Here is a 23,953-nt window from a genome sequence, read left to right as displayed (position 1 = left end):
AACTGTAACATTTACACTTATTTTGAAAAATAAATGTGTGAACCAAAGAGACTTGCACTGATACTTAACTGCATAAGAGGAACAACCCCCTAAAGTGCAGTGATGTCATCCCTAGATGGTATCTATTAGTGGTTTTTTACTTCACTTGCTGAATCTCAAGCTCATACACATCTGGTCCTCAACTTCTGCTCTAAATGGGTGTTTTGACGTCTCTTAGTTCCTTTAAATCTGATCGTTTTCTTTTGCTTACTGTGGTTGTTTTCTTATCTCGGTAGCACAAACAGATGTGTCTAGTGGTCGGTTGTTTCTGGGGGGGCGGCGGGGGGTCCTCCTAGATTTGAATACTTGCGAAGAGCGAGTAGACCCTCATCTATCCAAAGGCATCATAAAACACCGGAAAACACAAAGTTGAGCAAGCCAGACCTGGAAACCTGGATAATCCTCAGAGCAGACTGTGCTGTTGTTTTGACTTGTCCGTCAAAGCTTGCTCATAAACTTCAAGGTGAGGAAGCCTCTCCGGAAGGATCAATAAAGCAAACATTAGGGTCAGTTTCCCAGGGCTTGAATACATAAAAAACTGCATCACAAACTTCAGACTGCCAAAACCTGCGTCAGATTTAAGATATTTATAGAATTTACTAAACAGTCTTAAACTTCACTGACTGAATCCATAAGATGAGTTGCAATAAGGATAAGCTTATGAGTTGATATTTAATACCCAGATAGTTCATCGTCAGGGTAATGTTGGACTCATGTACACTTAAGACACATCACAGCATGTGGAGAAAAAAAGTGATTTATTCCTACGTTCCATTGATAATTACAAATGTAACATTATTGAATTTATGTCATATAATCTTCAGTAAAAAGCCCTTTCTCTCTTTAATTCTACATTATCTATTAAGGCAATGAAGTCCAGCAAACGTACTATTGTCAATTAAGATTCACAAAACACTGGAAATGATGGAGTTTGATTAAAAGATCTGAGTTACCATTGAACATGGTAAAGAAAATCACTGGTGTATTTTGGGTTCACAGTTTCCAAATGTAGAATGGTATGAATCTGTCCATCTTCAAGCAGATTCTTCAGTCTGAGGGTGAAAACAGTCTCTGAGAGTTCACTGAGCCTGAAACAAAGTGGGATACTACCCAAGTCAGTGGAACACCTTGGTTTTCATAGAAGGATCTTGTAGTAGTCGTCCTTGTAGCTGTACAAAACCACCACAGCCACCCTGTAAGAGGATAATATTTGTCAATTATATGATTTTAAAGAATATTCAAAACAAAAAAAATGTTATGGAGGACATCCAGGTGGGACATCTCAAAATCAGCTGGGACGGTTTCCAGAATCTTAGATTTCTCTAGATTAAGAGGTCTTGTTGAAATACCAGAGATTTAAACGCAAAAATGAAGCTTTTGGCTGAGTGATGGTTTCTAAACACAAAGCTCAGCAACTGCAAAGCCCTCTGTAAAGTTTAGTTTATGGTCATGCTGCAGCCAGGTGACTGCTGCATGAGCCCACTCATCTGGCTTCAGCTGCATGTGCCCCACATTTACTGAAAACAACAAAACAAACATAAAAACACCCCCTGAATACTTTCATTGTTGCCTCTGTGAGACCCATTTATCAGTTAAGACTTTTTTCCCCAAAATGGCAAATCAAACACACAACAGAGACAGGAAATTAAAACCAACTGCTCTGGTGAGGCAGACAGGAAGCCAGAAAGGGTGGCTTTTATTTATTTTTTTCTCATTTTTTTGTTACCATCTCATTCATGAAAGAGAAAATCCACAGAATCCCTCACAGTGCTGATCTGTATGGGTATTCACTAGCGTCACAACGGGCGGATTTAGCCTGGGCTTTGAAAAAAGGTTCTGCTGGGGAGTTTGGGAATAATAACCACTTCATCCACAACCTCAGAAATGGATGAAGTTAACCCGCCCCGTGTGCTGCACTCTCAGTGTCAATCAACTGGGGTGTTAAGAGCCAGACATCAGAAGACCAAACAAGGCAAATCCTTCTCCAGATTTCACCTCAGGAAATGGGATCAGCTGAGGATTTGCTGTTCTCCAAGGCAGTAGTTAACCGTCTAATAGCCCCCTTTGAAGGACTGACTGTCACTGTTACACCTGGAGTGTGTGGAATGGTGGAGCTTTGGGGTGGCAGCTGCCCGTAAAAGGAAGTCTACCTTTTTTGCCGTTATTTAAGTCATCTTTATTGTATTCCACTGTTTGCCTCAGGGTTCATTTTAATAAATATAACAAGTCAGTAGTGAATGGAAACATGTGGGAGTGAGCAGAGCAATGAGGCGGTGGGTTCTCTGGCTCATCTTCCATGGGGGCTCCTGCTGAGACATCTACAACTATTTGTTTGGAAAATGTCTGTACTGTGTCAAGTTCCTGTTGGGGGTTTTTTGAGGGGGAAAAGTTCAATAAAAACATTTTGACACCGAGGACACAGCTGTGCATGTGAAAAGGAATGTTTTAAAATTTTCAATTTTGGATTTCTAACTTTTTAGATCTTTGCTACATCCCTAAAATCTTTTTAACTGTAAAATTTAAGAATTCTTATTATGTCAGATAAATTCTTTTTTCATTAAATCTGGTAGGATAGGGAGAAGACTGGTGAGATCAGGAAGATATATAGAGTCGGATTGGCTAATAATTCTGATTATTATTATTAGAGTTTGTTGCTACGGTGATGATACAGTACTATTTTTAACAGAGATTTTTGCGAGTGCACACATGTCATCAATGACATTTGTATATGTTTATGTAGCTAATATGACTGCAGCTTTGACATGGCTTTAGGAATGGCAGTATCGGTTGGTCCACTCTGGTCCAAACTTAAATATCTCAAAGACCCAGACATTCTTCACCCAGACTTCTAAGACATTTTGTTCACATTTATGATTCCCAGAGAATTGCCAGTGCCACCATTAAGTTGGCATTTTTAATTTTTAGTGAAATGTTTTGACAACTATTGGTACAGATATCCATGGTGCCCAGAGGATGAATCCTTATCCTAAGAACGTCTCCTGATCCCTCTGCCAGCACCACCATCAGACCATCAGTTTTCAGGTAACCAGTAAAATATTTCCTGGGTTCAAAGACAAGTACTGGACTCTAGTAATTCCCTGACTTTTCCTCTAGCACCACCATGAGCCAACTATTGGATGGACTGTGGTTCACACATCCATGCCCTCCTGAAGATTAACTGTAACTGATTAGCATTCAAAAGCACCACTGTGCCTAAATACATTCTCAAAAAGCCTCATGCATGGCTGTCAACCCTTAGTTTTATTAACAATATATGATAGCTAGCTCGGCTTGGCATGAAACACTTTCTTACTTTAAACTTACTTAGGACTACAGAAACATGCAGAAAGGCCCCCAATTGCACACCCCAATTCACCTTTTTGAAAATTTGTAATGGTGTATCTCATCACAGATGGACTTCAGGTAGCGCTGCTTGGGGAGACGAGACAGCAAAGTCTTCACGCTGCTGTTGAACTGCTCCTCGCAATCAAACTTGGGAGAGAGAGATAATGATGAAGTTGAGGCAATAGGATGGGAAGTGACAAAATATTACACACACATAAACCATATACTGTACTGGACTTCAAACAAAGCCTTGTACAGTTTAGTTTTAGCATGTTAAAAATTCCGTTGTCTGTTTTCTTGTTATTTTCTACATAATTAAAAAGCAGAAGACATTTTGGAGGAATGAATGGGGTGTTTCATCTGCAGGCGTAAGAGTATATTTTTGCATGTCAAGTGTAGTGGGGCAGTGACGGTGAAAAGCTACACTGGGTTTATAGATTTCCTTGGTTCCTTGTGTGGCTAGGGGTAATTTGCCATAGCCTATTTAAAACAGGCTTTTCCTGCTCGCCTGGCTTACACACTGAGTATTGTCATGCGTTTTATACACTAAACGTGTTTTCTTTGACACATGTGCTGTGAGGGGCTGGCTGTATAGGTGGCCTATTCATTTATGGAGTGGAGGCTTTTGCTTATATAACAGCGGTGTTAGGAGCATTTTTCATCCTTCGTCATGTTTCTTAACACAATATAATTAAAGTCTTTTTTTAAACCTCGGCTTTCGGGAACAAGGGTTTTTATGAGCCGAGTCTCGCTCAGGAGTTTGGAATGCGAATATTAACACCTCTTAAGTATGCGTTTTGTTAACTTTAGTGCATGCCTGTCTGTATGTGTGAGCCTTATTAAAGGAGTGTACGTCAGATTCTTGCAGCAAGTCTCGCTGGCTGTGGAAAAAAGCAGGGGTGTTCCCTCACTCCACGCCTCATCAGACAGGACTGTGAGGAAGGAGACGGGATCCCCTCTTCCTGTCTAGGATGTTGACCTCTGTTGGCTGTTCTTTCCACACCCCCACACCCCCCTCTTCCCTTGCACATTCATTACGATGCAAGCTTTTATTAACTCTGCAATGTTCTTGATGAAGCCAGTACGGAACCAACCTCCAGAGTCAGGAAGTTGATCAGGGTTTCCTTTTGCAGTTCCACCTGCAGGGATAAACACAAAAGCAGGGTTACACAAAAACACAATGGGGCCGTGATCTAACTAGGAAAATTCTTCACAAAACGTACATAACACGACATACTGTATCACGCCACTTGTCCTATAAAATACTGCATATGGAACCTAGCTAAAAATGATTATCAGATGTATTGTAACCCATGTTCCGCTCGCTGCCCAACAGATAGCATAATTCTTTTTACACAACACAATTCATCCAACTCTAACATCACTAAATTACGACGAATTCCACTTTCCCCAGGCCTGAAAGCACCCCATGTCCTTTTCACAGGAAGGGGCTAAGTGTCTCATGGCTTTATCGTTGGAAAATGAGTAGCTGTGTTCCAGTCTGAATGACAGACAAGCAGGCTGCTGACACACAACAACAAAAAGATTTACAGGCCTGTGCAACTTCTTACTGGAATCAGCATGATTATGCCTGTTATGTATCAATATTTCGTATTCACTGTTGTGACACTGATACAATCCAGACCCCTGACAGGAATGACAAATGTATTTGGAATATGCAGCGACATGGTAAATAGGACAAGCAGGGGTGATTTACTTTGAGAATATCTGGCCATAAATCTACAACGTAACCACAAATAAACTCAATATGGCAGCCATTTACATCCCATGAAATGACACGCTGGCTGCCTTCTGTTTAGTGTTCATTGTTCTGTAGCGGCTGGAATGGATTCACAGCTATCATACCTCCAGCAGGGGATTTTTAGCACAAGGCAAATAACTATAAAAGGGCTGCTCCCTGTGATGTTTGCTGTTTTGCTGCTCTGTGATTTCACACATGAATTCAAGAGATAAGGTGGGAGAGCAAAAAAGAGAAAAATGAAGGGGGATGAAGGGGTAAACAAACAAATTACTTACCGCCAGAACCTCAATGTCACTGCTCTTGTTTGGCAAATTGCTGCTGAGATTCTGTAATCTGGTTTGGATCTGAAAGAGAGAGAGAGAGGGAGAGAAAGAAATAAAGAGAGGGAGCAGGGTGGATGAAAATAATAATTGTTCCCATGATCAAAATTAAACAAAAAAAAATCTTCTCATGCAACTGTTATATAACAAACCACTGGCCTGTTTTACAGTTACAGGCACTTACAATTTCTAAGTTTTGCAGCTCTGACCCAGACAGACAGAATTTTTCCTACAATTTGCATGTGTATATGTGTGTGTATACTGTGTCACAAACTGACCTGGGTCTCATAGCGTCGTCTCACACTGGCAGAAACTTTTTCCATGCTGATGACATTTACATTCATGTTCCCAGAGCCGCTGCTCCCGTGCTGCTCTGATGATCCTGCAGATATAAAAGGACCATTTCCACATTTTATCCACAAGGCCTTTTACACTTCCTACGTCCAACAGCTTATCACACCTCAAAGTCACACCTCCACGTTCCCATAGACGACAGTGAAAACTACTCTCACTCAACCGTTATTCAGTTTAATTAGAGTTTGTTAGCTCCCCCTGTGTGTGCCACAACTCTTGAGCTTGCACTAATTGTACATCAGTCTGGATAAGAAATTAGTTAAATGCCAAAAACTGGACATGTAAAACTAGGATCAGTCATACTTTGCAGAGTCCACACTCATCACAACATTTATGTCCCATAATTTTCCACTTTTTACATCATACACTTTGGTGGAGTCAAAGCACAACTGTATGAAAACAGAGGTGCGACTGTTTAATGCTGAGGTGAGGCTTTAAGAGTTACAAATATATAGTGTACACTGTAAATAGGAGCTGACTGTAAAGGGTAAGGAGGTAATCAGAGCGGGCTGAACACAGTACCTGTGGTGTTGAGCAGGGATCCTTTAGGGTTTGGAAGAGACATGGTTTCAGATATTTCCCTGCATGCACACAAGGACAACTTTGTAAGAACGGCCACTTCACATCGTCGTTCCCAGACATCTGAGCGGCACATTAAGTGGAAATTTCTTTACCTGATGTTTCTTTCCTCAAAGAATTTGGTCCGACATTTCTGAATGATGTGGTCCACCAAGTCCGTCTCTGAAATCCGTTTCTCGGACTGTCTATCCTTCTCAAAGGATTTAACCTGAAAGCAGAGAATGACTTTAACATGTGCTGCTGTATAAAACCGTCCCATAATTCTCTCTTATCAAAACACCACACTGTGATCTCCAATGCTGCTCCCCAGTGCAATTTGTTGTAAAATATGGTCTACTGCCAAGTGTATGCAAATTTTGACTTCAGATATCTGCTGCACAATGCTTTGCTTTGCTGCACTGTAAGGCTGCATTACCTTCACATAGTTGCCCTCCTTGTCAGATACCTGGGCCATGCAGGTGATGCCGGCCAGCCTGCAGTGGTCAAACAACGTCTCTTGAGACTGAAACAACAAAAAGCTTCATTACTTAGACATTACTTAGAGTGGTGGTTTAATAGTGTAAGTAGAACTAGCCGTCCATTAATAAAATTACTAAAACACACATGAACCATTGACTGCTAGGATTCTGTTGCACCAGACTGATGGATGAACTTTCCCCTGTTTTCAGTGTCGGGATTTAAGGATGTTTATATCAGTTACTAAAAGAATCATTAGTCAAATTTGAAAATATTACAGGAATTTCATAACTAACAGTTACCCAGTTCACGCTGTGACTGATGTGTTTGCTGAGACTTTGAGAAAACGGCATGTTTGAGATAACTTTCAGCTAAAGAGTTGGAAACATTACATTCATGACCTCGAGAATTCCTCTGTAGCTGGAGTCAGTCAGTTTAAGTGGACTTTTGCTTGGAACAAGAAGAGTGTACTGCACCAGGACTCACGACCCAAACCAATGTGTATTCAGGTAATGCATTCAACCATGACATGTGTATGTGTGTGTATGTATGCATATGTGCGTGTGCGTGTGTGTGTGTGTCAACCCAATTTAGTTTCATCAAGCTTACAGCGGAGCAGAACAAACCCTAAAGTGTACCACAAGTGTGTGTGTGTGTGTGCATGTATGTCACTTCATCTCGCCATCATGCAACTTCCTCTTCTCTTGAAACTTTCTCATTGACAGAACAAATCAAGTCAAAAGTAAGCCAGTGCCTGCGGACGGATGATCAGCTCTGAGCCATATGCCTTAGCTGACTGCATGTGGAAGGGGTTTGCCATATTTGGCTAATAAAAGCTAAAAGAGTGGAACTGTCTCCTGAGGATGAATTAGAGCTGCAGATTTAGACTGTTAAGAAGCCAGCATGTGAAAGGTGTTAACAAAAGTCTAGTGAGGGGGAGTTAAGGGTGAGAAGTTCTGAATAAAGTGTTTATCAACATCTAGCCACTTGTCAAGGCACTGGCCTGCATACATAATCAACAACAAAAATGCACTTGACGATTTGGAACGTATTCAATTTGTTTCCAGCCAAACCCAAACTTTCCTAATTGCTTCTAAGGGGAAATAAAGGTGAATTACTTGTGTCCTGTGCCAGCACAAAAGACAATGAAGACCATTAAAACACAACAACAATAGATCATAAAACAATAAAGGAGAAAACAAACAAATATGAGGAGCATTAAAATGTGAGCACAGCGCCAAGCCAAGGAGGGCTTTTTTAACCCACACACATACAAACACAGGGCTGAGACCTGTTTGTCACATAAACGTGAAGAATGTGACAGTAGCGTGACATCAGGAGTTTTGGACCAGATAGATAAATAACTTCTCCGTTAAAGGAACAGATTTTAGCTCGGCCGTTGTCCAATCACAGTACAGTTTCCTCTAACAAGAGCTCATCAAAAAACTATTGGAAACATGTCTAACAGATGACTGGTGATTCAGTCAACTACTGCAGACATGACTATTGTATTGCCACTTCATGTCCAGTAATCCTCTGTCATATGCAAAGTGCAGCTCATTCTCTGAGATGTTTACTATTTCTGATCCTGTTGCGATAAGTCTGTTGCTGACAGATAAGGGGCATTTTCCACATGGGTGGGGGAGGAACGGAAGTCAGGTGTTGCCCCCTGTAGGACGGATGAGGTTACAACAAGACAAGAGGAACAGGAAATCGCCCATTTTACACAATGGCTGGTTCACTTTGTCTGTTTAAGGATCTACAAACAAATGTGGTTGAGTTTAGACACACAACAACGTGAGGGTTGAGGTCCAAAATGGCTCAGTAGATGAGCCTTCTGAAATTCATCCTCCCACTTAAACTTTTACAAGTTCAGTGCTGTTCTAAGATTTCTTCCTATCTCAGGGTCCGGAAGCAACAGAAAGGGAGTGACTTAACTCCCCTTAACCTGAACTCTGCTTCCTTTAGCTGAGATATATTTAGGCTAGGATCTTAATTCTTCTCAGTAGTTTCCACTGAAAACCAATTTCAGCAGTTAATGTACTTTTTCATCTGCTGGATCACAACTTAAGTCCCCAAATTAAAGGTGACCTATGCACATTTCCAGGTCCATATTTGTATTTGGGATTCAGCTAGAATATCTCTGCATGATTTACAGTTCAAAGACTCCTTATTTATCTGATTTTGGCTCCTCCAGCTCAGCCTCTGTCTGAAACAGGCTGTAAGCTACTGTCTCATAAAGGCCCTCCTCTAGATGAGCCCACTCTGTTCTTGTTGGTTAGCTTCCAGATTCAGTTGCGGTTGTGGTTCCTGAGGCTACTTAAACAAACAGTAGTAGCAGCGTTTCACTTCTCTTTCTTGTTCTTTACTTAAATGGAAACTTCTCAAATACATCCATACTTGTCTGAGGCAAAACGTGATCCGAAATATCCGAGTGGAAAACGTGAACAACCTTAGCAACATAAGCTATGGGAGAACGGCTGTTTGTGGGCATGCACAACCAATCTGATGTCATCATGAGGAGGAAGTAGAGGTAACTTTGCAAGTTGAAGCCTGGGCTTTTGACTTTAAGGGAGCATATTTACTTTGACCATGTTTAACATAGATGTCTGACATCACAACAGTACAAAAATAACAGAAAATCACAAATATGTCCCCTTTAGATGACGCCACTCGTTTCTGGCATTTCCAAAGTGATTCTTAGACCCTGGCCACAGTAAAACCATTCAGACAATAAATGCAACTCTATCAGGTGGGCCATTTACCTGTGAGACATCGTAGGCAATGTCTGCTGAGACACCGTTGCTCCACAGCTTCTGGACGACACTGACGGCCCTGGACATTGAAGACTGCCCCACTGGGACCACCAGCACATCACAGGAGCTCACTGATGGCTGATAGAAAGAGCAGAGATGATCAGGCTATGTCCACCAAGCAACAATGGGAAAAAAACATTCGACAAATAATAAGAGATGCAAATATATTTTCCCCTTGTACTAAATAATCACAATCATTTCAATGCTTCTGTCTGTCTGTAGACTTACATAAAGTGTTCCTGGCACATCATTTTACATTATGAATCTAAAATATAAAAAATAATGTAGCTCCAAAAATAACTCCATGGCGTCAAGAGTCACAGTGATCATAGTTATTAACATGTTTCTAAAAGTGGCTGTGTGGCAGCCGACTGCTGTAATAAGGCATCATTAAATATGAAAGTCTGTCTGCTGCTCCTTCATTACAATAATTAGAAATGTCAGAACCCAGTGTGTGTTCATGCGTGTGTGTGTGTGTGTATCTCACAGGCTCCTCCATGCTGGCAATGGCGGCACACACTTTGTCCAGGGCCACACTGGCCCCAACTGCGGAGGGAACTGGCACTGTGGAAGCTGGCACACGACACTCCAGGATCTAGCGGCACAGAGAACAAACTATATTAAGATACCACGTAGACTGCATCACCAACACCGCATCATATGGAATTAATGAAATACAGACAGGAGAGCTGGATTTAGGATGGAAAAAATGTGGTTCAGATACATGCATGTGTGGAAGAAATACTTGTGCCCACATTTTTAAAGTAACGGCCGCAGATTTTGGTCATGACTTCAGCCGGATTGTTTAGTGGTTTTTGATATGTGGAATGTGGACGGATGATGCTGTACAGTAAAACTTACCAAGTGGTCGTAGCGTCCTCCAGCAGCCACTATATCCGGTACGGTTCGTGTTCGCTTCCTGATGAAGGCCACGAACTGAAAGATGACCCCGGAGTGGTGCTGCACCTTGTACACTAAACCTAAGTTGACCACCATCTATAAAGAGGATACACATCTGGATTAAAAAGGGGGTGAAACATGCACAGATGTTCAACTTTTACCCTTTATTTTACAAGGGAATGTTGACAGCTCTACATCGTCATTGCTCCGGAGAATCCAAATCACCTGAAGTTTCACTCCCAGTCTGTGCAGCAGCCCTGTCAGGTCCTCCAGATCCTTGAGGCCCTGCTTGGCCAGCTGGGTGACGGCAGTCTTCTGTTTGGTGAGTGATTCCAGCATCAGCGCCACATTCTGCAGATCCCCCTTATGTTCTATGTACTTGAACAATGTCTGCAACTGGATGCAACAGAGGAGGAGACATCCTGATGTTTACGAGCCAGTACAAGCATGCTGCTTCAAGTGTGATTATTTTTACAGAAGGTTCATACATTAGGTGGACACTCACACTGTTGGTTGACAGTGACAAGTTGCAGAACTTTGCCTCCATCTCACGTTTGGTCAGCTTTTCACTCTGGGGAGAATAGAGAGCCAGAAAAGGAAATGTTATCACCATTATATTTGGGAATAAATCCTCTGTATCTATTCATATCAGGAAATGCCAGCAACAGGCACGCAATGTGGATAACATCTGTGATGCACATGTAACCTGCACTGACCATGGCGTCGCACAGTATGTTGGAGGCCTGGCTCAGTTTGTCCTCAGGGACTCCGCTGTGGAGGAGTATGGCCTTCAACAAGCTGGTGTGGTTCAGGTAAATGTTATAGTTCCGTTCCTGTGGTCACAAAGAACATGCAAACACACCTTTAACCCCCTGGGCTGCAATTACAGTCAAAAGCAAGCGCACTACTGTACCAAGAGCTTCTCAGTGAATAATGACTGTTGTGTCCGACTGCCTTCTCATTCTGTCTGACTCATATATTCTTAAAAGCTTTCACACAAAGAGCTGGGTGGTGGAGAGGATCAGAAACAGGATCTATGAGGGATCATGTAAAGGCCAAACCCCAAGTTGACTGGGTTCATGCGGCATGAAGGAGAGGTGCGACTGGAGAATGACGCAGCACTAGGATGTGTGGACAGGAAATGGATTGCACTGGGTGGGAAGAAAGGAAGTGGACCGAGCTGCACAAAACAGATTTACTATGCAAATAATAAATACACTGTAAATCTGTCAGGCTTACACATACTTTGGTATGTTAGGAATGTGAGTGGGAAGTAAAAGGGAAAAAACAACACCAGTACAGGTTGACAAGATGGCATCCCTAGGAAAATAAAAGGACAATGAGGCATCCGGCCAATCAACAAACTGTTCGGAGTGAATGTGAATCAAAGCGGCAGCACAGCACAAACTGTCACTTCTTGTAGGTTATTTAAAATACAAGCAGTTCGTGTGTGCAACCTGAAGTGCTGGGAATTCCTGGACTATTTCAGAGATGGTGTAAATGGTCTCGGCATCTGGGAGCAGGCTGTTGGTGACGGGTGTGATGATGTCAAAGGCACACTCCAGAAGCTCCCTTGGGTGCGAGCGATCCAGCTTCCTTGGGCGAAACACACGTTCGATGCTGTACCTTGAACGATGAAGAGAAACATAGACACATTTGTCTTTGCCCGTGTGTGTTTATTCTCAATATGAAGTCAGTTTTCTCAAGAGACACAGAAAATGTATCTTTCTTGTAGTTCAAAAAGTGCACTGTACATACCAAGCTGGTCTTGGTATGTACTAAATGATCATAAATACCATCACACAACTGTAGTGAATTTACTTCACAGTGTTTATGTTCAAGGTAATCCAAATAGCACAGAGGTGATGTAATACTGTAGCTAATATGACCAGTGCACCAGGCCTGCATAATAAGGAGAACTGTCTGTTTAACTTAAATATCTCTAACATGAAGACAATGACGGAAGCCTATGGCTCATCTCCAAGCCTGACTGGAACTACATATGGAAAAAGTATTTTAAGTAAAAGGAAAAACACACACAGAAGAGTAATTTGTAAATCCATTTTGTGGTTACAATGATCATTATTATCACTGGTGTATAATTTACAGGATTACTGCTATAAAGATGTGTTAAATCTTTCAAATTTACCTCTTCAGATGTGTTATATTACTGCGAGCCACAAATCTTGCAAACGCCATCTAAAGTGAAAAGAGAGTTGAGACATTGGGTGCACTTGTATAATGACAGTGAAGTCAGTGCATACCAGCCTGTAATCAATCAGTGTGGAAACAACCATTTAGTCCTCAGGGTTTCCTGAGGTAGCAGGATCTTAAGGCGGCTGCTGATTGCAGCCTAACAGTATGTGTGTGTGTTTGTATGTGCTGATGCAAATAGTTGTGTACGAGCGTGGACATGCACACGTGCATGTGTTATGTGTACGTGTGCGTGTGTTGTGCTCACGCGAAGGTCATAGGGCAGAGTAACCAGCATTCCACTGTGGTCCATGAAGCAGGCCAGATCGCTGCTTTCATACAACTTCCTGTTTCTGGGGAGGAGCAGCGGTGTCTGGAGACGCACCGCACCTGATGACAAACATCATGTATTGCATCTGCATAAGACAACATAACCCTCACCCTGAAAGAAATGATGCATGTGAGCAGATACAAACTGAGCATAAACAAATAAGTACAGCTGGATATCATCAGCAGTGTGCACAAGAATAACACAAGCACCTGCACCGAATCTGTGCTGCCCAACAGTGAACTTATTGTTTAGCTGCAACTCACTGGAGCAGATGTTGGGGTCCCTGAAACGGCCTTGCAGTACGTTAGGACTCCAAGTGGTTTGCACGCACTCACACACAACAAATGCAGTGTACTCACCGTGCTTCTTGAAGATTCTGGTGATTGTTTCATACACATGCTGCTGCAATTTGGCGCTGCTAAAGCTGAAGCTGCCCTGGAGGGAGACCAAACAAACAGCCTCAGTTAGGGATCAGAACAGAGCGATTACGCACTTGCAGGAGGCCTTCTGCTGTTCTGCACAGACCAGATGAGTGAAGTAGCACATTAACAAACAGTGGGGATGGTGTTGCCACTCATATGTCTGCAGTGTCATCTAGAGGTAGAGAGGGGAATGATTTTCTCAGATTGGTAGCCAGTCCAATTTCGAACTGAGATTACTGAGCCGCACAAAACAAGTTGAGTATACATTTAACAAGAATTAATTTAATTTTCTTGTGGTCTCGTGTTCTCCAGATGCACCATACTTTTTTCACAAGAAAAAAGTAAGAAAAATATTGCTGTGCTGGGCCCTTAACCTGTGTCTGTAGGGTCAAAAGCACTAAAGCATTAAATTCCTGTCCAATTCAAGTGTAACTCTACATTTTAAAGGACAGACACCTGACTTTGGCTTCTAGTTTTGTGTAAAATATGTGATATTTTTCCACAATATAAAGAAAAATATGCTCATGGCTTAGTTTTGTACCAGAAGTTAACAGTCAACGCTGCTAAGTAATTTAATAACTAATATACCACACGTGGTTTAACTAATAAATTGTAAGCATTCCTGTGTGTCCAGCAAAGAACTGGTAAAGTATGACAGAAGCAAGCAGAAGGTGCACCTTGTGTATGTCTATGTCATAGGTGTAATCCATGACCGGCGTGGTGTTTTGAGCAAACAGCTGGCCCACCATGGTGCGATAAGCCTTGCCGTTCACATTGGCCATCGTGTGCTGCAGCACCTCATGCAGCTCTGACTCCTCCATCTGGGGTGGAGGCAGCAGTTCACTCTTCAGCAGCTCTTGGGCAGTGGGTCGCAGGGCGGGGTCGTGAATCAGCAGCCACTCAATCACTTTCCTCTGACATGAGTATCAGACACAAAGAAAAGACAATCATCTGTTTTTTTTTCTTGTTGGATACTGAATTTATAACATGGAGGAAAAACATTCAAATCAAATGCTTTGCTGCAGCTGTCCCCACCTGTTTTCCTTGCTCATTTGAAGTAAAGTCCTCAGGGAAGCAGATGGGCTCCTGTTTTGTGAAAAAGAGATGAGGTATGTAAGAAAGCAGTTTCAAAGCTCCACACAGCTCAAACGACTTATTCCCAGTCCTGAGCGTGGACGTACCACACGTAGCTGGCTTAGGGTAGTGATGCGCTCGGACCCAGTTGTCATCGGCCGGTAGGACATCTCAAACAGGATGATTCCCAGGCTAAACAGGTCAACTTTCTGAGGACAGAAAGCGATAAATATGATGGACTTAAAAACTCACCCAAGAATTCACACTTATCAAGTGTACAAGATGTAATATTTGGCCAGATAACTCTATGGATATCAAGTGAGGCAGAGTAGAACAAATTTGAAATCTTACTTGGTTGTAGGTGGCTTTGGTATTTCCTTGAACTTCTGGACTGACGTAAAGGGCAGTACCAACCATGCCTGTCATGTTACCTGGTATTGAAGAACACAAAATGTCAGGAAGGTGCATGAATATTAGAAAAAACAGTTACACAGTGTCAATATATTCTTTAACTCTCTGCACCTGCTGGGTCCAGTTTGGGATTCGCTCCACAGCCGGTCTCCTCCGCTTCAAATTTACCTGCAGCCTGGGGAGAGATAATCAGTTTGTTTGACATGTTCCTAACATCTTAATTACTGGTTTTATACATCTTTATGTTGCTGCAAAAGCTACATTTGAACAACTATTAAGCAAAGAAATGAGATGCAGCTACAGTTTCAATACTTCACATAAAATCCTTGACATTAACACCACAGCACGAGCGGCCTGTCAGCAGGGTGAAGCGGTTAACTGCTTGCTGACAGTAATGCATACCATATTAGCAGGATGGTCTGTAGCCAGGCCAAAGTCTCCAATCTTCACATGGTCCTGCGAGTCGAGGAAGATGTTGACAGGCTTCAAGTCCCTGTGAATCATCCCCTAAAGCAGAGGAGGAGGGATCTGCTCAGTTATTGGTGAAAACATTGGCTTCAATCCTCTTAATGTTACTGCTATACAGAAAAGGATGGAAACTAAAATATATAAAACACACAAAAAATAAACACCTGCTCGTGGATGTAAGCAAGGCCGTCAAGGATTTCTCTGAAGAGCCTCCATAATCGATTCGGCTCCTGATGCAGTCCTTGGTCTATTGTGTCCCGTAAAGTGCTCTTTTCACAGTATTCCATCTGTCAGGAACAGTAAATGTGTTACTCGAAAGGCAGTGACCTCTAGTGGTATAAATGGAGCATTGCAATAAAATGAAGCTTACTTGAATGTACAAGTAATGTGCTATGAGTGTTGGTCGTTCTGAGTCCGTGCTCTCCGTTGTGTCGGTCACCGGCCTTTTGCTTGTCTCGACCTGCGGGAGGACACACCAGCCGTTTGTTACACTGACCCAGACACTAACAAACGGATGGATAAATAATGAAGCAAAAAATATTTAAACCTGCGACTCTTCTGTGCTTTCATCCCCATTGTCAAAGATGATGTCACTCTCGGGGTCACTATCTGATGGCCTTGATGAAAAAAAAAGAGTAATATATCAAGAGTTTGTGCAGTAAGTCTAAGGAGTTACTGCAGCTTTAAAAAAGACTTACAGAAAAGAGGCACCAAACACATCCTCATCATCATCCTCATCCTCATCATCGCTTGATTGGTGCCTGCTACACTTTGCGCTGGAGGATCTCTCAATGGAGGTGGACCACTCCACCGAGCTAGACAGAGCCGGAGGTGGCGCCATGGCCTCCACATTATCAGAGAGGCCCAGCTCGTTTAGGCGCTGCGGAGCATCTCTGGCCTGAGGCGGCTTGTCGGCTGTGCTTAGAGGCTCTGAGCTGTCTGTAAAGCTAAGAACCCCTGAAGAGATCTCATTGCGCTCGATCCACGCGTTATAGTAGCGTACGATATTCTCATGGTTGAGGCGCGAGAGCAGCGTCACCTCGCCTTTGATCCGTCTGAACTGCTTACTGGCTGGGTTGACCTGGATGCGCTTCACAGCATAGTAGCAACCGTCTAGTTTGTTCTGAACCTGGAGATGAAAGAATGGGAAATGTGGGAGAGACACAGAAGCACAAGCAGCCAGGTTCTGATTTTTCCATGTTAACACACAAACACACACAAATACACACAAACACACACACACACACACACAAAAGAGCATACCTTAATCACAGCACCAAAAGCTCCTTTCCCCAGAAGCTGGAGTTCCTCAAACTCGTCAAAGTAGCGAGAAAACTGCCTCTGTATTCCAGAGCTGAACAGAGGATTTAGGATGTGGCTTCTTGGGATGACCGAAGATGCAAAGTCCTCGGCAATATCTGAGAAATAGAATACAATACAATACAATAGATCTTTATTGTCATCGCAAGTATACAATGAAACTCTGTTTAGGCAGTCCAATGCAGCATAAAAATATAAAATATAAAATAAAATACAGACATGAATAGACAATAAATAGAGAAATGAACAAAAGGTATAAGAGTCACTTTTGTGGATTGTCTTACAGGGGATTTTTACCTTGAACCAACTCCTTCACTATATTTTTATATGATTGTTAATTGAATATCTTCAGAGTTTGGACTGTTGTTTGGGCATAATAAGCAATTTAAAGACATCAACTTGGACTCTGTGAAATTGTGAAATATTTTGTTACATTTTGAAGACCAAATGATTAATTAAAAAAATGCTTTTGTAGAAACCTCTACCTTACATCTTAGTCTGGTTACTCAGTTCTAGGATATGTAGAATACGTAAATTCTGCCTCCACTACAAAACTTGTTTTTCTTCCTGTTCGTACAGTTGGATGTTTGTGCAGAGTTTAACAGTGGGAGCCTGTTTTCACATACATCTGCTGAAAGTGGAAAGTTAACAACTTAAACAAGTGTGACGTGGAAACTTGAAGCCTCCAATGCACATACACTGAGAACAGACTTTACAGTGAAGAAGGAGACCTTGTGTCCAGCAGTTAAACTTCTGAAATGAACAGTATTTACATATTTCTAGATTCTGGATTCTTTTTAGTGAGGGAGAAGAAGCAGATGTAATTTTACCAATATAATTAAACTTTTTTGTGTAAAAAAAGGATTTTATATATATTTTATATATATATATATATATATATATCTTAAAACATGTCTGGAGGGAATCTCTCAGTGGTTTGCTGTGCAGGATTTTGAAAGGTCCACCTTAATTTACATATGGTACATGTAGGTTTGTATCACCTTCTGGGCAGGCATCCTGGTACTGTGGCTGGTTTTTAGGTGATGGAGGCTTGAGGAAGGAGTGGTCCAAAAGCTGCTGAGTTGTCCAATGTTCAACATCATTCAAGCACACACACCTGTAACACACACAACACAAAAGATGGTTCCACTGTACAGTAATCTCTGGCATTGAGCTAGAACAATCTATTGTGTTGACAACAAAAAGCAGGCATATCAAGAGCAAAGCAAAGGGCTGAATAATCTAAATGAACACACCAATAGTTTGTTCATTGGAAATCTCTTAGAATGGAATTATATATTAACAACTCAATGTGACAACTACATTTACTGCACTGCCACATCATTTAAAACTGTCAGAAATACAAGCACACTGACAGCCTATAAAACATCATGACCTAAAAGGAACAAACCAGTGTTTTTGCATGTATAGCTGGTTTACTACAAATCACGTATGTTTCACTTATTATCAGTTGTGTGACTTTCTACATAGCAATAGTTTATTTGAGGTTTTTTAGTCAGGATTTAGAGGACATCATAGAACAGAGACAGCACTGGCCAAAGTTACAAATTACCTCATAATTGCAAAGGACAAAGGACTTCCCTCTGTACTTGTCTTGTTAGATCACAGTGCTACATTTACACCACTGACCATCATATCCTATTACAGAGACTGGACCATTTAATTGGCATTAAAGGAACTGTGTTAAGCTGGTTTAAGTTAAGTCCTGTTTATCTTTTTCAGTTTGTAAATGTTAACGATGATGCACACAAAATGTTAAGAAGTTCACAGAATTCCACAATGTTCTGTGCTTGGACCAATACTATTTACCTTAAAAGTGCTTCTTTTAGGTAATATTATTAGGAAATAGAAATAAAAAATGTTATGCAGATGATACCCAAATATATTTATCAATGCAGCCAGATGAAACCAGTTAATCAAAAATCAGATAACTAAACTCCAAGCATGCCTAAAGGACATAAAGACCTGGATAAAGACCTGATGCAATTTTCTGCTTCTAAACTCAGACAAAACAAACGGTCTAGACCTGTTCTATGTGGAAAATGCCCGGAGAAAACATTCTGTTGTGATTTTGCATAATATAAATAAAACTGACGTGATTTGACTTGACATTACTGCTTTTTTCTTTCCTTCCAGGCAGTCATTGGTTTTCATTCATTTCTGTACAGTATGAAAAAAAAGTTTCCTCTTTTTCATACACTTACACATACACTTAAATTACTATGTAACAACATAACGTTGTTAACAAAAGCAGCAGTGATGTCCACTTCAAATCTAAAACTCTATTTTTAGAATGTAGTGAAATATTTAAAAAAAAGAACTTGCCAGAATACCACAAACATACCTTAAACTAAACATAGCATATTTTAGGAAAATGGTCACTGTTAAAGGATACATTATTTGCAGTACAAATGATAACATAGGTATGACAATAAGTAGCTTATGAAGTACAAATCCATGCATACTTGTGGAGGAAGTCCTGGAAGTCAGCAGGCAGGCTGGTTGGTACTGTCACTGGATACTCCTTGACCTCATTGCCCTGACTGAGAGCCAGCAGCATCAGCCCCAGGTTCCACACGTCCCCTTTTTTGCCCGTTTTTGTTGGCATCACCGTATCCTCTGAGAAACGTACATGGGCCTGCTCAAAAATGTCTTCTTTGCAGATATCAGCAAATCTCTTTGACAAGCTATAATCAGTCAGCCGAATGTTCCCCTCAGAGTCCACCAGCACGCTGGAGGCGCTCAGCTGTTTGTGGACCACGGAGTTGGAGTGAAGGTAGTCGAGAGCAGCCACTAGCTGTGCTGTGTAATGGCAGAGTTTATCCAAAGGGACAGGAGTGTGGCTGATGAGGCTTTGGTTCAAATTGATCCCAGCTACATGTTCCACCAGCAGGTTAACCACCATGCAATCCTCTTTCTCACTGGACCTCAGTGCCATGTAGTGCACCAAGTTTGGGTGCTCCAGTCGCAAGAGGGAGTTGAACTCACTTTCTGCACCATGGATCTACATGGGAATTCAATTGCATGTGTACTTTTAAGTAAGAATATTGGAAAGAGCTTTTTATAAGTATGAAATCAGATTTTATTCTTTGCTCTTAAAGATAAAAATAAATAATAGTAATAATTGCTTCTTTCTCTACTTGCCTGCTTTTTACAGTTCTCAATCTTTGCTTTCTCCTGGCTGGTGTAGAACTTGCCAATCTTCTTGTTCCAGCGCAGCGACCACTCATAGATTACAGTAAAGTCTCCTGTGTTTGCCTCAAATCCATAATAAACATTGCGGCCGAGCCTCTCGCTGACACCTGTCAGAATCATGAACACACACCAAATTTTTTATACAAATGGCTTACTAAGACCCAGTTTGGATCCAACAAGCATGGTCTCATGATGTTCTCACCTAAGCTTTTCCCTCTGTGGACAACAAGTTCACCAAAAGTGCTGCTATTGAAATGAAGAAGCTCTTGTGGGCGTTGGTTGTCTTCATTACACGTGTCTCGTCTGGTGAAACAGATACAACTGAAAGCATTATTACTTCATCTTTTAACATGAGAAGCATCTTGCTGTTTGTGGAACAGTGCACTGTATACCTGTGGCGTGTAGTTGAGGTAGTCCGACGGCGGTTACCGACTCCTTTCTTGGCTTCGGTCAGTTCAGGTGGAACTGCACCCGGGCTGGGCGGGCTCTTTCCTAATACTGAGTTAGCACAGATCGGTTGCTCCATACTCTCAAGTCGCTCCTGCAAATATTAATGTCACAAAAAAGGTACATTCCATAAATGTTATATTTATGAAGTTTATATATTTTGACTTTTTGTTGACATCATCAGAAAGTTTATAATTCTACTATGTTTATTACTGAGGTCTTAGTGGGTAGTGCTGGTGTACTGGAGTGCATTACTGCTTTTGCATGGGGGTGTGTAGAAATAGTGTGGCTCCAGCACCTGTTTGGCGATTTCCTTTTTTCTCTTTTCCTCTCGTTTCTCCTCCTCTCTTCTTTGGATTTCAGCCATGATTTCTTTTTCCTACATGGATGAAAATACTTCAGTCAACATCCTGTTCCACCGCAACTGCTGTCAGGCTTTCAGATATTTGAGGAAAAATGAACAGGGTGCATGATTTGTCATAACCTTCATATTTACAAATTCAGGGAAATAAAAAAAATTCTCAGGGTTGTTGGGGGAAAAAGTAATTTGTACCAAAATCATCTTCATCTGTAATTTTGTGTGTGGTTTGATGACCTAAAACTGTAGAATTTATGGTGACTATATATAAATACATTACTTATTAAATAGAGAAGATACATTTTATTGCTACCACTAGAGGAAACTGGGGGTTATCTATTCTTTGTGGAAGGGTCTAGCACATCACAATTACATAACCAGATAACAGCCCCTGATAATCCAATGAATGGCTTTTTTGTTTCTCTTTCTAACCGTCTCCTCCTCCTCCTTGCGCCGTTGGTCCATTCTCTGCTGCTCCTCCAGGTCTCGTTTCTCCTGCTGCCTTTGCTGGTTCTTCAGCATCTCCTCGTGAAAAGAGCACGATGGCGGCTTGTTGTGCTCACTCAGGAAGCCCTGGATATGGTCTGCTAGCTCGTAAATCATCACCTAGGTGGAGAGGCACGTGCGCAAATTAGCACAAGTCTGTGTAATACATTCATGCTTTTTTTTTGGTGTGTGTGTGTGTGTGTCTCCTCCCTCACCTCTCCACACCGCGCCTCTGCCAGCTTGGTGAGTTGGTTGTTAAGGTTCTGGAGATTTTCATTTGAGAGACCTTTGGCATTTTTCAGCTCCAGCTCTGGAGGCCTGTTGGTTCCCAAAGATATGAGATAACCAAGCATGAAGGATCACTAATAAACACTGAGGTGACATTTAGAACTCAACACTGGATCTCTGCACTGATTGTGCATGGATTATCATCAGGCATGTGAGGCAGTGTGCCTGGGGCCCTAAAAAGACAAAACATCTTTCCAGTGTCTAATCATGTGTGCTTATGTGGATAATTCAGAATGTACTGTTTTAGTAAGTAAAAAAGCTCACTAATCATTTAGTTTTGTCACAGATACTTTGCACATTCTTGAAATATCAGCGCCAAAGTTTGGGAACAATTCAGTCAAACCTCTAAAATCTAGAAAATTAAACAATGTTTGTAATTATTATTATTTCCAGTATGTCTACAGACTATTGGTGGCAACGATATTATGTGTCTGATATGTTTTTTCCACAAAAAAGTGTTATTACCTTGTTAAAATCCTGAAAATGACATCTACTCCTATGAGTCTATAGATATGCAAATATACTTCATTTCAAAAGTTTACTAATCACAGACAATGTCTTTTCCTTCACTGTAAGGTCCATTCTCTGTGTTTGTGTTTTGTAGACTTCAGGTTCCACATCACACTTGTTTGAGCTGAATTTTGGACCATGATTGGATCCAAACTATTTGTGATATCACAAATCAGCTCGGAGGCCCTAATCCTCGAGGAAGTTCGCCAGGCTTTAAAGCCAATTTGACATAACGGCCAAACCGTGTCATAACAACTTCCAAGTCCAACTGGGGCCCAAAAAGCATTTTCCCCTGCACACAATCATGGGAAGGAGCGGCTGTAATACTGTTGATACATTTTTTTAGCCTTACGATCCCCACAAAATGACAAATTTCAGTATCAGCATTTGATCCATTTGGTCTGATAACATTTTGAAAGTCCATAAGAGCCACATGATTGAATTATTTGATCCCCATTCAAGTTAGTGGAGGGCTAGACTACAAGTTAGCTGAAGTCTTTGGAGTGCATGCTGTTGGGTTAAAGAAAGAGCTATTGTGCTCGCTCTATGGGCCGCAAAACATGGAAGAGGTACATTTCCAAGTAAATGTATACCAAGAAGTCGAACTTTTAGACTTCCTGTGCCACTGACAAACTTTCATGTTTGAACTGGGCCCCGCCCCCAACTGTATCCAGTTCACTTAATACAATTTTTAATGAGCACAGAGAAACTTTCCACTTTCAGGAGATGAACGTGATAACAGTTTTCTAGTGTAAAAACTCTTTGCATACATCATTCTGCACAGTGAAGCACAAAAATCTAGGGAACAGGAAGAAAAAACATGTTTGAGTGGAGGGGGCCTTCAAATGTGTTAACCATGTAAAGCACTTTGTAACTGTGTTGCTGTATAAATAAAGTTTAAAAACTGTTGTATAAATAATGTTTTTTTATCATCATCTTCGTAGTTTAGAGATATTAAAGGTCAGAGGTCCGTACTCACACGTCGGGGTATGTGGGTGGACATTTGACCTGCAAGTCCACAGTGGCGTAGCACTCCTGAACATTATTCAGCCCGTTGGGTCGCAGGCAGAGGTGCACCTCTGGAGGCCTTTTAACCTGAAAAAAGCAGATAGTACCTCGATTTGATAGGGATAATCACTTCAACTTACTACAGATATAAATTAGTGATAACTTTCGCCCATCATCAGCTCACTCTGCTAACGTATCCAGCTACCTTCCACGGGTCCTTGTCCCGCAGATCCTGGAAATCATCTCCAAAGATAGACGCGAGAGCCTCTAGTTCATTTTCCTGTTGGACTGTATAGTCGTCAGTCCCATCTGTTGGAGTGTGCTGACTGTTCATTCTTCTGCCTCGCTTCTACATGGCAGTCCTCCTCTGCTGTCACACTTACAGTAGAGTCAGGAAAGAAGAAGGAGGAGGAGGAGGAAGAGGATCAGCTCAGCTCAGCACGCTGCTCCACAGCCGCACTCCGCTGCCCGGTCACTTTGTAAACTCAAACTGGAGCAGATACAGAGCTAACTGTGGTCAGCTACTCAGTATTCACTAACTTATCACACACAGACGGCCATGCAGGTTACAGGCGACCATAACAATCTGCAGCGGGCGCGTGGCTGTTACAAGCTGCGTCACAAATGAAACGTCATCACGTCGCTTTCACAAAAATGGCCTCTGGAGGGCAGTGTCACACACATATATATATATACTGTATATATATGTCTATGAGTGTTGTACACGTATGCTGAGGCAACTTTCAAGTTAGAAATTTTGCATTAAAAGAAGCAACACACTACACCGTGCTACTAACGTACTTCGCTCACTGGAAGCTTTTGACCTCACTCAGCATGTTTCTGGAGACAA

At 41.7% G+C, this 23,953-nt stretch overlaps 1 protein-coding gene across 1 annotated transcript; it reads right to left on the bottom strand.

Annotated features, from left to right (window-relative positions):
- Positions 1-786: 786 nt before the first annotated feature.
- eif2ak4 (eukaryotic translation initiation factor 2 alpha kinase 4) lies at positions 787-23,678 on the bottom strand. The gene is made up of 39 exons (XM_062440695.1): positions 23,309-23,678; positions 23,075-23,190; positions 21,513-21,615; positions 21,244-21,417; positions 20,752-20,832; positions 20,399-20,547; positions 20,209-20,309; positions 19,956-20,113; positions 19,277-19,815; positions 17,792-17,907; positions 16,734-16,888; positions 16,169-16,599; positions 16,018-16,087; positions 15,841-15,930; positions 15,635-15,757; positions 15,405-15,509; positions 15,114-15,177; positions 14,943-15,022; positions 14,699-14,800; positions 14,553-14,603; positions 14,195-14,431; positions 13,455-13,530; positions 13,033-13,154; positions 12,721-12,770; positions 12,029-12,197; positions 11,288-11,404; positions 11,077-11,142; positions 10,797-10,967; positions 10,533-10,667; positions 10,159-10,266; positions 9,621-9,749; positions 6,815-6,901; positions 6,495-6,607; positions 6,343-6,401; positions 5,745-5,848; positions 5,422-5,490; positions 4,479-4,523; positions 3,416-3,531; positions 787-1,232 (listed from the first exon to the last, which is right to left on the bottom strand). Exons 1-39 carry the CDS (start codon positions 23,435-23,437, stop codon positions 1,175-1,177), a joined length of 4,968 nt encoding a protein of 1,655 aa, XP_062296679.1. The 5' UTR covers positions 23,438-23,678; the 3' UTR covers positions 787-1,174.
- Positions 23,679-23,953: the final 275 nt, after the last annotated feature.

The sequence above is a fragment of the Scomber scombrus genome, chromosome 19 (assembly GCF_963691925.1).
Source record: "Scomber scombrus chromosome 19, fScoSco1.1, whole genome shotgun sequence".
In the NCBI taxonomy this organism is placed as follows: domain Eukaryota; kingdom Metazoa; phylum Chordata; class Actinopteri; order Scombriformes; family Scombridae; genus Scomber; species Scomber scombrus.
Note: the sequence above shows the minus strand (reverse complement) of the source record. Positions and strands in the feature narration are given on the sequence as shown.

Excerpts from the sequence above, each read along its gene's own strand:
- eif2ak4 (XM_062440695.1), bottom strand. The coding sequence starts at position 23,437 with ATGAACAGTCAGCACACTCCAACAGATGGGACTGACGACTATACAGTC. Across the intron at positions 15,758-15,840 it reads CACATTACTTGTACATTCAA|ATGGAATACTGTGAAAAGAG; the intron begins GTAAGCTTCATT and ends TGTTCCTGACAG. Across the intron at positions 14,801-14,942 it reads CCAAAGCCACCTACAACCAA|AAAGTTGACCTGTTTAGCCT; the intron begins GTAAGATTTCAA and ends TTCTGTCCTCAG.